Source organism: Raphanus sativus, chromosome 6 (assembly GCF_000801105.2).
Source record: "Raphanus sativus cultivar WK10039 chromosome 6, ASM80110v3, whole genome shotgun sequence".
In the NCBI taxonomy this organism is placed as follows: domain Eukaryota; kingdom Viridiplantae; phylum Streptophyta; class Magnoliopsida; order Brassicales; family Brassicaceae; genus Raphanus; species Raphanus sativus.
This window is the reverse complement of record NC_079516.1, coordinates 13,807,056-13,823,723: the sequence shown is the minus strand read 5'-3', so window position 1 is coordinate 13,823,723 and position 16,668 is coordinate 13,807,056. Positions and strand designations below refer to the sequence as shown.

At 29.9% G+C, this 16,668-nt stretch overlaps 1 protein-coding gene and 1 pseudogene across 1 annotated transcript; both read left to right on the top strand.

The window, feature by feature from the left end:
- Nucleotides 1-4,745: 4,745 nt before the first annotated feature.
- LOC108807852 (squalene epoxidase 6-like) lies at nt 4,746-5,984 on the top strand (annotated as a pseudogene).
- Nucleotides 5,985-9,660: 3,676 nt separating this feature from the next.
- Nucleotides 9,661-13,638, top strand: LOC108811538 (squalene epoxidase 5). Its single transcript, XM_018583593.2, has 8 exons — nt 9,661-9,908; nt 10,066-10,177; nt 10,271-10,451; nt 11,662-11,830; nt 11,972-12,190; nt 12,359-12,637; nt 12,747-13,025; nt 13,376-13,638. Exons 1-8 carry the CDS (start codon nt 9,702-9,704, stop codon nt 13,487-13,489), a joined length of 1,560 nt encoding a protein of 519 aa, XP_018439095.1. The 5' UTR covers nt 9,661-9,701; the 3' UTR covers nt 13,490-13,638.
- The last annotated feature ends 3,030 nt before the right edge of the window (nt 13,639-16,668 follow it).

The following is a 16,668-nucleotide window of genomic DNA, read 5'->3' as shown; positions in this document are numbered from 1 at the left end:
TTTCATAAAAGTCCGATAACTCATCGATCGGTTAGAATATTTTATGAACTCATCGATCGGTTAAGCTATAAGAACATTATAAGTGATAGTATTTATTTTTATCCAATTTAATATATTTTTAGTTTAAGAACAAGATATTAAAGCAGATATCAAAGCGCTACAATATCTCATACAAAAAGTTACAATATTATAATTATTGAATTAGTTTATTTTAAAACTAAAAGACAAGCCAATGAATACAAGATACAAAGATTTAACATTTGCACCAAAATAGACACAACGTATTGGAGTTTTCATAGAGCTTTTTGAAAATTCTCAAATGAGAAATTAGAACTTTTTTTTTTAAATTAGAACTTTTCTATTACTTCTTAATTTCATTTTTCTTGGTGAGATGCATCAGTAAAATAAATAAGAGAATTTTGAAATAAATAGTCTACTAAAGAAGAATTGTGGCTACAAAATGACATGCATGCTTAAATGCAATACATACCAATCAGAGGCGAAGCCAGAATTTTTTTATAATGGGTGCACCAGCATAAATAATATTAAAAAAATATTCGAAAACATTAAAATAAAATATTAAAACAACATTTTATAAATGCATTCTTCTGCAGAACAAGTTTAAATTTTTAATGGGCTAAACTATTTTGTCTTTTTTCTTATTTACCTTTGGACTAATCTAAACGTAATTGTTAATGAGTGCATAATCATGTATTATAATGGGTGCACACTTAAAATTCTTTAACCATTACATTAATTTACCAAAAAATTATGGGTACATGTGCACCCCCTATCTATGCAGTAGCTTCGCCCCTGATACCAATCAACTCTATAATGGTTCGGTATAACGACTTGACGTCAGACAAGAATATTCACATACCGTAGATAGAGACTGAGACTTTTGGGGGCAGCAGAGACTAAGACTTATGAATCTTATAATATTATCACGGTGATATGAAATTTCTTTGGAAATGCCGATTGGATTGACTACGACATATCGTTTGTGTTATTTTTTTTTTCACCATCCAACGTTCAAACATAAATTGCAGAAAACAAGAAGTAGATATGTGCGTGAAATAGAAGCGTCGACTTTAAAAAGAAAAAAAATACAAGTGTGTTTATATGAGTAACCATTACACTCAACTAAAATCTCAGTACCTAAATTCTATATAACTTATAGTTAATTTATATATGATTGAAAATAAAAATCTGAATAACCTTATTTATTCTCAGTTAACTTATTATTATTAACCCATCTCAAATTCTATGTTATCGAATAAAGATCAAGATACTGATGAATTTTCTGAAATATTTTTTTTCCTGAAATAAAGTTACTTAACTATCAAATTTATTATTTCTAATATGTTATAAATATTAAACACAAGTTTTATAAATAAGATTAATATTAGGTAAGAACAAGACTATTATCCAAAATCAGTTTCACTTCTTGTTCTAGCATCTCTCGTATTTAAAATAATTTTTGTAATTCTGTTTACGATATTGTTACCTTTTTTTGTCACGAACGATATTGTTACTTTTTAAAACGAAAATAATAGATTTCGAAACTGAAATATAGATTTCCAGACACGTTTTTGAAAAGGTTTTTCAAAAGCATGTTCCTGTCGCTCGATTCTGAATCTGATTGCATATTCAGTACATGGACATGTGACCAGGCTTCCGTGCTATCATAAATTCAAACAAATATTTCATGATTCATTTTATTGAAAGAAATGTTAAATATCGGATTTTTTTTGCATGTAACACTTTCATTGCTATGCATATATACGTATAGATGCGTGTGTGTGTTTTCAATTTCTGTAATCTCATGTGATGAGTCTGATGACGTGATGTTCGTGCCGGCAGAAAATCTCAGTTGATCTATAAATATCACTCCGCTGTACTGCTGAATTCTCTTATAAACCATATGGACGACTAAAAGCATCACGCAATTAATAAAATATGGCTTCGCCGTACGTATTTGTGGTTATGGACGGTACTAGCGTTCTTGTTGACGTGGACGTCTTTCCACTTAGCCAGCCAGAGTAAGAAAAAGCCAAAGTTGACGGATTTAGCGGTGGAAGAGAGAAGAGACGGTGGTCCTGACGTCGTCATCGTCGGAGCCCGTGTTGGCGGCTCTGCTCTCGCCTATGCTCTTGCTAAGGTTTGTGTTATATCTGTCAAAAATGTCAAATCTGCATCGCTGTTTCTATAGTTCGGATTGTTTAAAATAAAGTTTCATTTTTGTTTTTGTTTTAGCAACCAAGATGTCGCTTGTGTTAATTAGCCTATAGTATTCGAAATATGGAGCAGGAGTGCAGGACGAGTCAAATTAGTCTTATCTCTCATCAGTATTCGAACTCGTAATTATCTTAAAGAGTATCTTCCTTTGAATATGTGTGTCAGTGTGTGAATCATTTTTATTATAATTTATACTTCTAAGTTCTAAATCACAAGGATTGCATAAACCAGATTCTTTTAGACTACAAAAGACTCTTTAAAATGTTTATAATTATATAGATTTATTTCAAAAATATACAAAAAATCTAAATATGAACATAAACGCAAGCAATCATTCTAGACAGAGTATGATTATTTGGGGGTTCTTAGGACATGGTTCTTGGTTCATGGTCTGGTTAAATTGTAAGGAATTAAGTAATTACAAACTTTATGAATTAACTAACACGTATATGATATTGCAACCATTTAGAAGTTTACCAATGATTTAGAACATCGATTAAGGTCATGTTTGTTTTTATATTTAATGTATCATCTAGATGTAACATCTACATACTACATTTTCGTTTTTATTGTTAGTTTTTGCATTCAGATGCAATATATATATGCTAATTTGTTCGTTTATGATTTTATAATAACATTTGAATATTAATAGTTATAAATATTAAAAGAATAAAACTGTTATTTTAATAATAAACTGATTATAATATTTAAATAATATATAAAATTAATTTAGATTTTTTTTTGGAAAATGCGATTTTCTTGTTTCAACAGAAGGACACAATTTTCAATATTAGCAAAAAAAAATAATTTTCAATTATGGCGAGAAAACATGATTTTTTAGTAGGAAAATAAGATTTTACGGTTTTAGTAGGAAAACATAATTCATTTTATTTTGACACGAAAACGAGGTTTTCGGTATTGGCGAAAAAAGCGATTTTCCGATTTTAGTAAGAAAAACTCGATTTTTCGTTTTGACGAGAAAAAATGATTTTCCAGCTGTGTTAGGAAAATGCGATTTTTAGTTTTGACAAGAAAACGCGATTTTCCGATTTTGACGGGAAAATACATTTTTTTTTTGTTTTGGAGAGAAAACAAAAAAACAAAAATTTGGCAAAAAAACACCAATTCAGCTTCAATTTTAGCGAGAAAATGAGATTTATTACAGGAAAACATGATTTCCAGTTTTGGCGGAAAAATTCAGTTTTTCAGTTTTGGTTTGGCAGAAAAATACGATTTTGGTTTGGTGGAAAAAAATATGATTTTCGGTTTTGCAAGGAAAATACAATTTTTTTGGTTTTGGTTGTTTTCAGTTTTGGCAGGAAAACATAATTTCGGTTTTACCGGCAAAAGCAATTTTCTAATTTTGGTGAAAAATGTGATTTTTGGTTTTGGCATGATTTCTAGTTTTATAGAGAAATCACAATTTTGGATTTCGCAAAAAAAAACATGTTTTTTTAATTTTGGCAAAAACATGATTTATGATTTTGATAGAAAAACACTATTTTAATATTAAAAAGTTTATATAATAGTTATAATAACTATTTCAGTTAATTTTTGTATTTATATTAAGGATATTTAGGTATTTTGTCCTTTAGTATCAAGAGTATTAAAGGTATTTAGAACATTTTATTGCAAAAACCCCTAAAGTAGGTTCTTAATTAGTCGGACAAAGAGAGAGAGAGAGATAGAAAAGAAGAAACAAAAGGAAGCAATCTTAATTTGTGACATGTGCACCATACACCTTAAGCAACGTCCCTTGGCTATCTTATCTAAGATGCACCTCTTCTGTTTTTTTTCTTATTTTCTTTTTAATTATAAAAAGTCTAAAATACCTAATTAAGTCTTCAATAAACTTGCTCTTAGATATTTATATTAAGGATATTTAAGATATTTAGTTCATTTGAAATGCAAATGTAGTATCTAGATGTAGCTTTTGGATACATAAACGAACATTGCCTAACTCCTTAAATCATTGAGCTATACACATAAACTAACAGTGTTCGACTTGAAAAAGGGACGGTAAAATCTTTGATAGAAGAAAAAGGAGTGATCAAAGGCGTTACATACAAGACCAGCTAAGAAACAACAGCCTTGGCACCTCTTACAGTGGTCTGTGACGGTTGCTATTCAAGCCTTTGTCGGTCTCTCATTGACAACGATGTGAGTATGCTCTAAGTAGAGTATATTTTTGATGAACTAGACTTGATGATGTTACTTTCTTTGAAGAAAATTTTCTCGATATCACTTGACATAGGCGAAGGTTTTATCCTTTGGAGTTGGTTACATCTCAAAAAATTGTCGGCGTGAAGAACATAAGTTATGCATACTCACATTAGATCAACATAAGTTATTCATACTCGCATTAGATCAACCATTTTCATCCAAGTGAAATTTAGGCAGTTGACATGATTTATTTCGTTGAATTGTATAGTCATATATATGCGTGATCTGAAATTATTACACTTAATTTAGAAACTCTAGATTCAAGAGATCTCATTCGATTCTAAATGCAGATTCCTCCAAAACTACGTGAAGTATTAATGAAAGGGATCAACGAAGGGGCAAAAATGAAAGTGGTGGCCACAAAGAACATGCCGCCGATATTGAGCAACAAGAAAGGAGTGATTGTTCTAGGAGATGCATTCAACATGCGTCATCCAGTAATTGTGTCTGGTACGATGGTTGTACTGTCTGATGTTCTCATTCTACGTCGTCTTCTCAAGCCATTGAGCACCACCTTGGTGATTCTAACAAAGTCTCAGAAATCCTCAAATCCTTTTACAATATCCGCAAGGTGAGTATATATGTGCAACTTATACTATGAATATGGCTTGTTATACACCATGAACATATAGAGTCTGTGACTTTTAACAATCTTAAAAGAAAACATATTGTATAAATGTTGTATGGTGAAGCTAATGTCTTCAACGGTGAACACATTGGGGAGTGCGTTTTCTTAAGTGTGGGTTGCTTCTACGGACGAAGCAAAAGAAGCATTGCCACAGGGTTTCATTGATTACTTTTCTAGTGGAGGCTTTGGCAAGTCAGAGACGATGGCTCTGCTCGGTGGCATGAACCCGCGACCACTCCCCCTCATCCGCCAACTTTTTGCCATGACCATATACTCTGCTGGCTCTTTGCTCTATCCCCTTACTTCTCCTCTTCGCATTTGGCACATCCTTAAAATTCTGTGGGTACGTAGCCATTAGATATCGCCTTCTAGTTATTTCTTTATCTGCACAAATTATTGCTTTCTTAGTTAATTATTTTGATGTTACATTGACAATGTTGTTTATATGTATCGATGTAAATTATTAGTCTTTGAGAAGGTTGGGTTCCCGTTTCAAAGCCAGGGCCGATCCTGAGATTTTAGGGGTTATAGACGGTTTAAGAAGGATTTTATAAATTTGGAAGCTGAAGATTTTTTATATAAATTTGAGAACTTATTTATATAATTTTTTTTTAGAAAAAACGGTTTTGAGGCGAATGTTTCATCCGGCTTAACTCTAGTTTTATTCATTAAAAATATAAACGATGTTAATCACTTTAATTTCGAACATGAGAACTCGATACTATAATGATAAATGGTTTCATTTGAAAGTTCTCACGCATTATATTTTTTGAAGTACACTATATTCGTTATTAATAAATAAATCTTAGAAAACTCAAAATTATCTTTTCAATTATATAAATTGATAACTTGATTAATACTTAGTTATGTGTTCTTTTAGTTTTTAGATTTTCTATTAAAAGATATTTTCGGTTAACAACATAATATATAGGAATTACATTTTTTTTGGATTATGATTATTGTTATTAAATTAATCACTATGTAATAAAATAGAAAAATTCATTTTTATTTTTAGCTAATATATATATTTTGGATTATTCTTATTATTAATAAATTAATCACTTATCTAATCAAAAAATAAATTCCTTTTTATTTTTGGGTAATACGTATATTTTATTCATAAAGGATATAAACAATATTAACATATTTAATTTTAATGCGAGAACTTGAATAAGAAAAAATCACTTCATAGATAATAAATAGATTTTAACTTGTTTTTTTACAGCGATCCACAAACATAACATTTTCGGACGATTGCAGTTACATGCGTTTACTAATAATCTTAAACCCACTTTTTATTTCTTAATACTCTAAATTATTCCAAGTAAAAACAACTCCATCCCTAACACTTTGCCTAGGGTGTGACAAAAAAACATTTGCGTAGCGGACTGATACTATCCTTATATATAAATTCGTCGTTAACTAGGTTAATTTCTATTTACAAATAGTAAAAAAAAAATTTAATCTTAAATCGAATACTATCGTGTCAAAACCTTATATATTTAGTCATGTGATATTATTAGTTCTAAATATATTTTCAAAAAAATTGTTATGATTTTATATCGAATAATACCTTTAAATTTTAAATTATAGTAAAATTTTCATAAATTATAGTAACCATTGATTACTGCTTGTACTGGCAACCACCGTGGCATCTACATTTACTACATTTAAATAAGTTGAGTCATTCTATATGAGTCTGTTTGTTTAATGACAAAAAAATTATAATAAGTCGAGTTCTAAGTAAAAATAACTTACATTAACAACACGCTTTCATTCTATAATATTCAGATATAAGTTTTTTAAATTTGTTAAGTCGGGTTTACCCCACTCCAGTAGGGATAGGCAAAAAACCCGAACCGAACCGAACCGAACCAACCAAACCGAAGTTAAACCGAACCAAACCAAACCGTGCTTTTATGTAACCCAATTGATTTCATGTTTTATTCAACCCGAACGGTTTGGTTTGGTTTGGGTTTAAACCGAACCAAACCGAACCAAACCGACATCCAATATATATATAGTAAAAATATATATGATATATATATATATATATATTAACATATTGTAAATTTTAGTTAAAGTTTCGTTTTTCATTTTTCATAACTTCCATATCTTAAAAAAAAATTATAAATACGATTCAAATAATACTATTATATACAAAATCATGTAGCATAAGTTTTTATGTTCTCACTCTATTATTTATGAGTTGATTATTTTTTAATAAAAGTATAAAACTGATGCCTTCATATTTTATAACCAACTCAAACTACACCGAACCAAACTAGACCATAATAATGTAAACCGAACTAAATCTAAACCAAACCGAACTGAACCGAACCGAATTAAACCCAAACCGAACCCAAACCAAAGCTACTTTGGTTTTAATTGGTTTGAGTTTTATAAAACCCAAATTACCCAAACCAAACCGAACCCAAACCGAACCCGAAACTAAACCGAAATGCCCACCCCTACACTCCAGACCTGATCTGAAATCTTGACTCAAGCGTAACGAAACCCATCAAGCACCGTCGAAGTCCAGGAAAGAATAACAGGCCGTCAAGCCAACCCCAGACTGAGGGAGTCTCCACATGCCGAATGGGGGAAATCAAAGCAAATCGTAAAGACATCAAATGCATTAAAGACTAGAATAAAGACATTTGATTCACGCTGGAGATCACATCGCTGCAAAACTCATAAAGAAAGAAAGATAAGTTAAAAAAAGAAGATATGATTCTCTCTATAGTTAAACTACATTCTCAATACATTCATAATCTCTTGTTCTTAGATACTATTTGTACTCATCATTTACTTTTGGTCTAATTATCAATAAAATACACATTTCTATAGTTGATCATATCTCAGATTTTTTCCTTTTAAATAACTCTTTGACAAGTCCTCGAAAATGCGAAATTCTATTTCTAAGTGATTTTTAGGATTATTATCTGGCAAAAAGAAAAATTTATCTGGCTGAAGCCGGTTTTCTCATCCAACCCGTCATGCATGGGATAGGTTTAGGCTTTAGAGTCTCGCATGCAAACTTTTTTTTTTTTTTGGTGTAAATGTTAAGAAAAAATAGAAAATATAAACGCATGCAAGCTTTGCACCACAATTATATATAAGTGCGACCTCGTCAAATCTCATGAAAAAAAAAAAAATTCTCCACACTTGGTTTAATTTTGTCAATATATTTAGAGGGTGTATTTAACTGAGAGTTTCAGGTGATTTGTATTAAAATGACAAATCCACTGTTATTCAAACATGAATTTTAAAAACTTATTTAAAATCTAATGTTATTGAACTTGACATTTCGTAAAGTACTCTGAAATCCACTGTTATTGAAAATATTTTAAGTTGTGGGATTTTAAAGTTTTGAGGTGATTTTAGGGTGTTTGGATGGAGTTTCTTAGTTAAAAAAAAATAAAACTCAAATCCCATTGTTTTAGGTGATATTCTAGAGTAGTTTAACAAAAATCACCTAAATCTCTGCAACTTATTAAAATCATCTAAAACTCCATTAAAAATCAAATCACATCAAATGCTAAATTGAATACATCCTCCTTAGTATTTTACATTTATTCTTGTGAAATTAAAGCATGTTGAACATTAAATTATATATATATATATATATATATATATATATATATATATATATATATATATTCGTAAAACCAAACAAAATGGTTGACTGAACAATATTTATATGAAAACCATTCGTAACTTTGAAAGTTCGGATTTAGTTCCAGACATTCTTTAACCCTAATTAAAAGAATATGTTTCACTTGTAAATGTGAAATTTACCTTAACAACCAGTTTAGTACGGTAAGTACTTTGACTATCAAGAACGTCGATTGACGTTAACTAATATCTGTACTTATTTAATACATCAGTCAAGAGTTCCAGAAATGTCAAAAGTATGGTGCCTTTTTTGTATGCTTGTTCCGAATAGAGCACAAGAAAATTTATTAGCATGGACAAAATCAACATCGACAAGTCAGAGATTATAACGACGTCTCATATGGACAACAAAAACAATAATTTATTTATTTATTTATTTTGTTATGACAGAACGGGAACTAATTTTAAAGAAAGTAAAAAAAAAAAACTTATTAAGGTAATATCGCTGAAGGATTTTTATTATTATGTCAATAAATAATTTTACAATCTTTATATTCGTATTTATAGTAATCTTAAAAACCCGATTTTTTTTTCTATAGAAATATAATTATCTAGAAAAAAAATTCTTAAACTAAAAAGCATACCGTATCGAAGAGGCATGCAGTTTCTGGACCCTCAAATATCAATCTTGATAGCTAGTTTATCTTCTTTGCATCTGCAACGTTCGCATTTGGTCGGATCTAACGAATGATGAATTTTTACTGGTGTACAAAATTTTAAAACACATCCACATGCAACATTTTTGTTAAAAATATAAAAATAATATAATATATAATAGTATATTTTATTAAAAAGAACAATTTATTGTTTTTTATTTAATCATTTTAAATTTGCATGTGGCGATACACGTCCGTGGAGACTATAAATATGTCACTCGGTCGTTCTGAGCTCTCTCATCTCATAAACCATATCAAAAAATACATAGTTAATATATATGGATATGTATTTTACGCAAGTTTGTTTATGCACGACGCTTCTCGTCGCCGTTCTGACTTGGGCGATATTCCATGTCAGCAACCGGAGTAAGAAGACAACCAAGCTGGTTGATACGGCAGTCCAAGAGAGAAGAGACGGTGGTCCAGACGTCATCATCGTTGGCGCTGGTGTCGGCGGCTCAGCTCTCGCCTATGCTCTTGCTAAGGTAATTAAAATAGGCATGACAGTTAAGCGTTATATCAGCATCACACTTTCGTTAACTATTTTCTATTCTATTTGTACGTGTGAACAGTGGAATAATATTCTTTTACACCATATACTTGCACTGGAACTAACACTTGTATATTGATTTTGTGTTAAAGGACGGACGTCGAGTACATGTGATAGAGAGGGACATGAGGGAACCTGTGAGAATGATGGGTGAGTTTATGCAACCTGGAGGACGACTCATGCTAGCTAAGCTTGGCCTTCAAGGTCTGTCTCTAGCTGCTTCACTTACATCTACGTGCATATATAATACATACTGTCTCTTTGTTCATAATTAAATTTTTGCGTCTGTATATATAGATTGTTTGGAAGAAATCGATGCGCAGAAAGCCACAGGCTTAGCACTTTATAAGGACGAGAAAAAAGCCGTCATGCCTTTTCCAATTGAGGACAACAACTTTCCTTATGAACCTACAGGTAGATCTTTTCACAATGGCCGTTTCGTCCAGCGACTGCGCCAAAAAGCCTCTTCTCTCCCCAAGTATGTATCTCTTTATTCACTATTTTTACTATATATTATGTTAAGAATTACACACAAATGTGTAACTGATTTCAATCGAACGTATAAGAAACATGACCCAAAATAATGGGAACTAGACCCAAAATAAGTCTTTTTGTAAGGGATTAAATCAAATATATAAAAAACCGAATCGTAATCCTTTTCCCTTACTAATGAAAAATTGTTTAAACTACCACATTTTAATGTCACTTTCATATTTACTATAATCACATTTATTTTTAGTTTTAAAAAGGTAAATAGACACTTATATTTATATGGTTAACTAATCTGTATTTATAATTTAGATTTTGAGGGTATGGTTTGGGAGGGTGGGATTTAGGATTTTAAAAAATAAATAAATAAATATATTTTTAAAAAAATATATATATACATATATATATATATATATATTTTTAAAATAGTTTCAAAAAAGTTTCAGATTTCAAAATAAAAATTTGAAAGAAGAATTTGAAAAAAAGAATTCAGAAAATTATAAAAAGTTTGAAGTAAAAATGTATAACCTAAAACTATAATAAATAATTTTTATTTTTTCATTTTACTATTTATTTATATATTTATATAAAGTAAAATTATCATGATATTTTGCCTCTTTAGTAAATCTCGTATTTTTAAGTATTTGTAAAATCGTCACTCCAGTGAAGATAAACATAAAAAATAGTAGAAAACATGAGGTAAAGTATAATTTTCTTCTTACTAATTGATACTTAGAAATTTACTAATAGACCTTTACTAATGTTTTTCCTATAAAAATAAAAATTCGCGAGACACAGACTAAAATATTGGTAAGAAATTGGATATTTGTTTCAACCAAAAGTGAAGTTGGTTATTTCGCTATATGCTACAACTATACGGAAAATACCTACATAATATGTATTTAGAATAGTTGCATGTATTATATTATGGCTGGTTATTTCACTATGCTACAACTATACGGCAAAAACCTATTGAATATGTATTAAGAATCATTGCATGTAATATATTATAGTCGGTTTTTGGAGGGCAGAGTTTAGCCCACAGAATTTGATAGTGGTTGTTGGGAGAGGTCTGGTCCTAAACGAGATTAATTTAATAGCCAGTTCCTAGAATCTATATATACATGCTAGATACTTGGCAATATCATTGATCTTCTTTAATTATAACATTGATTTATATACCAAACATTGATTTGCAGTGTGAAGTTGGAAGAAGGAACGGTAAAATCTTTGGTTGAAGAAAGTGGAGTGATCAAAGGAGTGACGTACAAGAACAGTTCAGGCGAAGAAACGACGCTCTTTGCACCTCTCACTGTGGTATGCGACGGTTGCTTTTCCAACCTTCGTCGGTCTCTTAACGATAACGAAGTGAGTTTGCTTTAAACCGACTCGACTTCAATCCTATACTAAAAATTTAATCAGATAGAACTGATCATGTAATTGACTTTGCTTTATATTCAGCTATTTCATAGGCATCTCTACTGTTTTAATTCTTTTTAATTATTATAGGCGGAGGTTATGTCGTACCAAGTTGGTTACATATCAAAGAACTGTCAGCTCGAAGAACCCGGATACTTACATTTGGTAATGGCTAAACCATCCTTCACCATGATGTATCAGATAAGCAGCACTGACGTTCGTTGTAGTCTGGAGATTTTCCCCGGAAAAATTCCTTCTATTGCGAATGGTGAAATGACCAACTTTTTGATAAACACCATGGCTCCTCAGGTACTCATCAGCCTGATGATCTTATATCTGATCATTTAAAAATAACTATATATATTAAGTATTAACTAACTTGATGTTACTGTTACGTAGATATGTCATGTATACTCACAATCTAACATTTAGAAGCAATGGGTCCAGTTTAACATCACCTTAACACTTATTTATCAGGTACCTCAAAAACTCAGAAAAATATTTTTGAAAGGGATCGATGAGGGAGCACAAATAAAAGTGATGCCACTAAAGCGCATGTCAGCTACTTTGAGCAATAAGAAAGGTGTGATTGTGCTGGGAGATGCATTCAACATGCGCCATCCAGCAATCGCGTCTGGAATGATGGTTTTACTATCTGACATTCTCATCCTACGTCGCCTTCTCCAGCCATTGGAATACCTCGGGGATATAAACAAAGTCTCAGAAGTTATCAAGTCCTTTTATGTTATCCGAAAGGTTAGCATACGTCAAGTACTAAGCTAAAACATGACATTCTAAAAAGAAACCTATTTATAACAACCTCAACAAAAATTTTGAAAATGCTATATGATTTTGTATTATGCAGCCAATGGCAGCGACAGTGAACACACTAGGGAATGCATTTTCTCAAGTTCTAATTGCATCGGCGGACAAAGCAAAAGAGGCAATGCGACAAAGCTGCTATGATTACCTATCTAGTGGTGGCTATGGCTCGTCGGGCTTGATGGCTCTACTCGGTGGCATGAATCCTCGTCCACTTTCTCTCATCTATCATCTATTCGTTGTTACTCTATCCGCCACTGGTCAACTGCTCTATCCATTTCCCTCTCCTCTTCGCATTTGGCATAGCCTCAGACTTTTTGCTGTAAGTTTATATCTTTCTCTATATTTTATACTTTTTTTTGTTTACAATGAAAGTTCCAAGTCTTACACTCATAATCTTTCACATATCCGAATTCAGCTTTGAAATAGACTTAGATAATAATCTTCCGTCCCAAAAGTGATTTGAATCCGGGTGAAGGCCCAAAATCAGCTTCTGCATATTCTATATACAATTGTTTTTTTTTTCGAAATTATATGTCGGTCATTTTAGTTTACTGTTGCAATTTGACTTTTGGTGCAACTCATTGTTTCTCTCCTTATATTTACATTTTTATGTATTTTTTTTACCCATTAAAATTTGGCATTGATATATTTTTCTCTCTTTTAATGTAGTTTTCTTTGAAGATGTTGGTTCCTCATCTCAAAGCGGAAGGGGTTGGCCAGATGTTCTCTCCAGCATCTGCAGCCGCATATCGCAAAAGCTATATGTCCGCAACGGCTCTATAAACATCGATGCTCTGAAACGCGAATAATACTATAACATATATCAGGAGCTAGCGCGAATCTACGCAATTGTGCATTTGTTAAAATTGTATTGCAGTGTGCTTACTATTATGTATCAGTATTAACGAATAACTGGAAAATATCCTTCGCTATATTCCAAGGAAATAAAATGATTGTAATAATAATTAATAAAGCGATTTTGCATTTTGTTATAATTGTATTGAAGTCTGATTACTGTTTTTTTTTTTTTGACGCTGATTCATTATAATACTACAATTATGATATGAGAAAGATTACATAGACGATTCGACAACCGACAATACTACCTGCCTTATGAGATCTATGCTTAACTGCATCTCCTGAGCCGTCCTATGAAGATCCACGTCTGACCAGATTAATTTGCACTATGTTGTAGATCTCTTGTAAACCTTTCTTCCGTAATCTGCATAATTGTTCAATAAACCGCTTTCTCCGGGACTTGAAACCTGGATTTATCTGCAAGAAACTGCACAGTCTGGAGTTCGAACCCCAGATCTGGGTGTAGAAGCCTTTAAACCATAACCACTAGGCTACGGTGCTTCCACAATTATTGTTTTGTTATGTATTAATATACCCGTCGGTATATCCTAAGAAAATAAAAGGATAATTAACTGACTGTTAATTTGTTGAATGTTTGTGTATGGAAATAAATCGTTTTCAAATGCATTATTTTAATAGGTTTCAAAGTAAACTAGTCAGTTGCAGTGAACATTTTTTAAAAAATACATATTATATTTTCCAAAAGAAAACAAAATTAAAGTTTTTTTTTTCCTTTTATTACATCTGTTATAAATGTTTCGAACAAACCAAATTCATTATTCCACTAATAATTCAGTTTTTAATTTCTAGTTTATCCTTCAAATTTATTATTCTCAAAATAATGTTTATTTTAGTTATCATATATATATTTATCATATATTTTTAATATGATTTTTATCTTTATGTACCAAAATAGAACTTATATGGGAGAATGTATGGAAATATCACCCAATCTGAATTTTTCACATACTAAATAAAATTTGCAACTACTATTATTTTTTATTTATTTTACTTTTTATTTTAAAATATAAAATAATTTGACAATGTTTTATTTCCTTTTTAAAAGATACTAACTATGAAATAACGAAATTATATTTATTGGTGAATTTATAGGTTCACCCTAGAGGGTGAACTCAAAAATAAATCTTTTTTTTGTATGTTTAACATTTCGGGTATGAATGGAAAAATGTAAAACTAAGTTTCAGCATTTATCTGATACCAGAAACCAAATCCGAATTTAATTTGAAAAATCCAAATTCAAGTCCAATCTGATCTATAAAATATACAATGGATATTAAGTTATAAGAAATTGGATAGTAATTCGAACCGGTCTCATTATATCCGATATCTGAATGAATTTCTGAAATATCTAAAATATATATACTAACTATAAATTTCTAATAGTTTAAACTCGTTCATTTTTTCTTCATAGTTCATACTAAACCTAATTTCTTCTCCGCTGTAGACTTAATGGTTTTGTTTTTAATTTCTCTGTACTTTTCAATTTTACTTTGGTGGAGCACTGTTTTTCATCTTTGACTATTTAATGTTACATTCTTTGGTTCACAACCTATATATTTTGTTGCTATTTGCTTGATATAATATTGGTTTTACCTTATAATGTACACACTTAATTATCAGATTTAAATTTCTTTTATTTTGATTCATGAACTATGTTCATCACGATCTTATTTTTAAAAGTAATTTTAAATAACTACTCAATCTGAATTACCGAATCTGAACAACAAATATCTAAACTCATATATCAGATAAATGAAAATTTGAATGTCTATTTGAATTCAAATAGATATCCGAATGATTTTACCAAAAATAAAATAAACAGATATCCAAATGTTCATCTTCTTTATGTAGTACAACTTCATAGTAACTATAGTATAATTCTGTTAGACAAAAACATATAAGATATATATATATATATATATATATATATATATATATATATATATATAAAACTGAAATACAAAATTGGATTGTTTGGAAACAAAGATAGTAGAATAAATGAGATATATTTGCAAACATGGATAGTAGAATAAATGAGATATGTTTGGAAACATAGATAGTAGAGATGTGTAATTTCTTTTATTTACACATTTAGCCATTGTATTTTCAATAAATTAATAACAAATGAGAATTGTTTAGAAACATGACATGAATAACATATTTAATACTTCATTTTATTTAAATATTTAGTCATTGTTTTTACAATAAATTAAACAACATTCTTTCTATATTTCTTTTATTTACAATTCTGTCACTATATTTACAATTCTTTTTATTTACAATTTTTATGGTGAAAATAAAAATAAAAACTGAAATATAAATAGTATATTATATAAAACAATTTTTAAAAACAGTATTATTACCTTATTTAGTTTAGTCAAATATAAAAATTTCAAGAGTTCAATTTAAAAGAAAAAAACATAAAATTAATAATAATTCATAGAAAACTAATGCAAAAATTAAAATTTTGAAACATGGATAAAAGTATATTAGTTTTAAAATATACAAAATGGACTAATATAATTACCTAAAAACATTGTTTTGTCTAAAATAATTTTAAAATAAAATTTAAATTTTATATACATATTTCAAATCAAAATAATAGTTTAAAGTTGATTTATATCGAAAATTGATTTAAAATATGCATATATTCAAAGATTTCAGCCCCATTCATATATTTCTAAATTTCAGTTCGAATTATGACTAGGGCTGGGCGTTCAGGTATCCATTCGGATTCGTTTTGGATCTGTTTGGGTTATGTTAAATCCTTTCAGGTATTTCTATATTTAATTAATATATAAATATGTCACATTGTTTAAAGAAAATATCAATGTAAAAGTATTGTACAGTTGCGTTTCAAAATCATTTATTTTAACAACAAGCCAAATAAATATGTTGATTGGAAAGGGAATAAAACAAAGTCAGAGAAAAACATAGTTACCAGAAATACTCTATGTGTCGAATTTATTATAAAGAAAGCTTTACTAAGATAAATACATTCAATAATTACAAACAAATAATATATTTCATAAAAGTAAAAAATAATATCCGCGCTTTCAAAACGCGGCTCAAAATCTAGTATA

Bases quoted from the DNA above. Each gene is read 5' to 3' on its own strand.
- LOC108811538 (XM_018583593.2), top strand. From the start codon at position 9,702: ATGGATATGTATTTTACGCAAGTTTGTTTATGCACGACGCTTCTCGTC. The intron at 10,452-11,661 runs GTATGTATCTCT...ATTGATTTGCAG, and splicing joins AAAGCCTCTTCTCTCCCCAA to TGTGAAGTTGGAAGAAGGAA. The intron at 12,191-12,358 runs GTACTCATCAGC...CTTATTTATCAG, and splicing joins TAAACACCATGGCTCCTCAG to GTACCTCAAAAACTCAGAAA.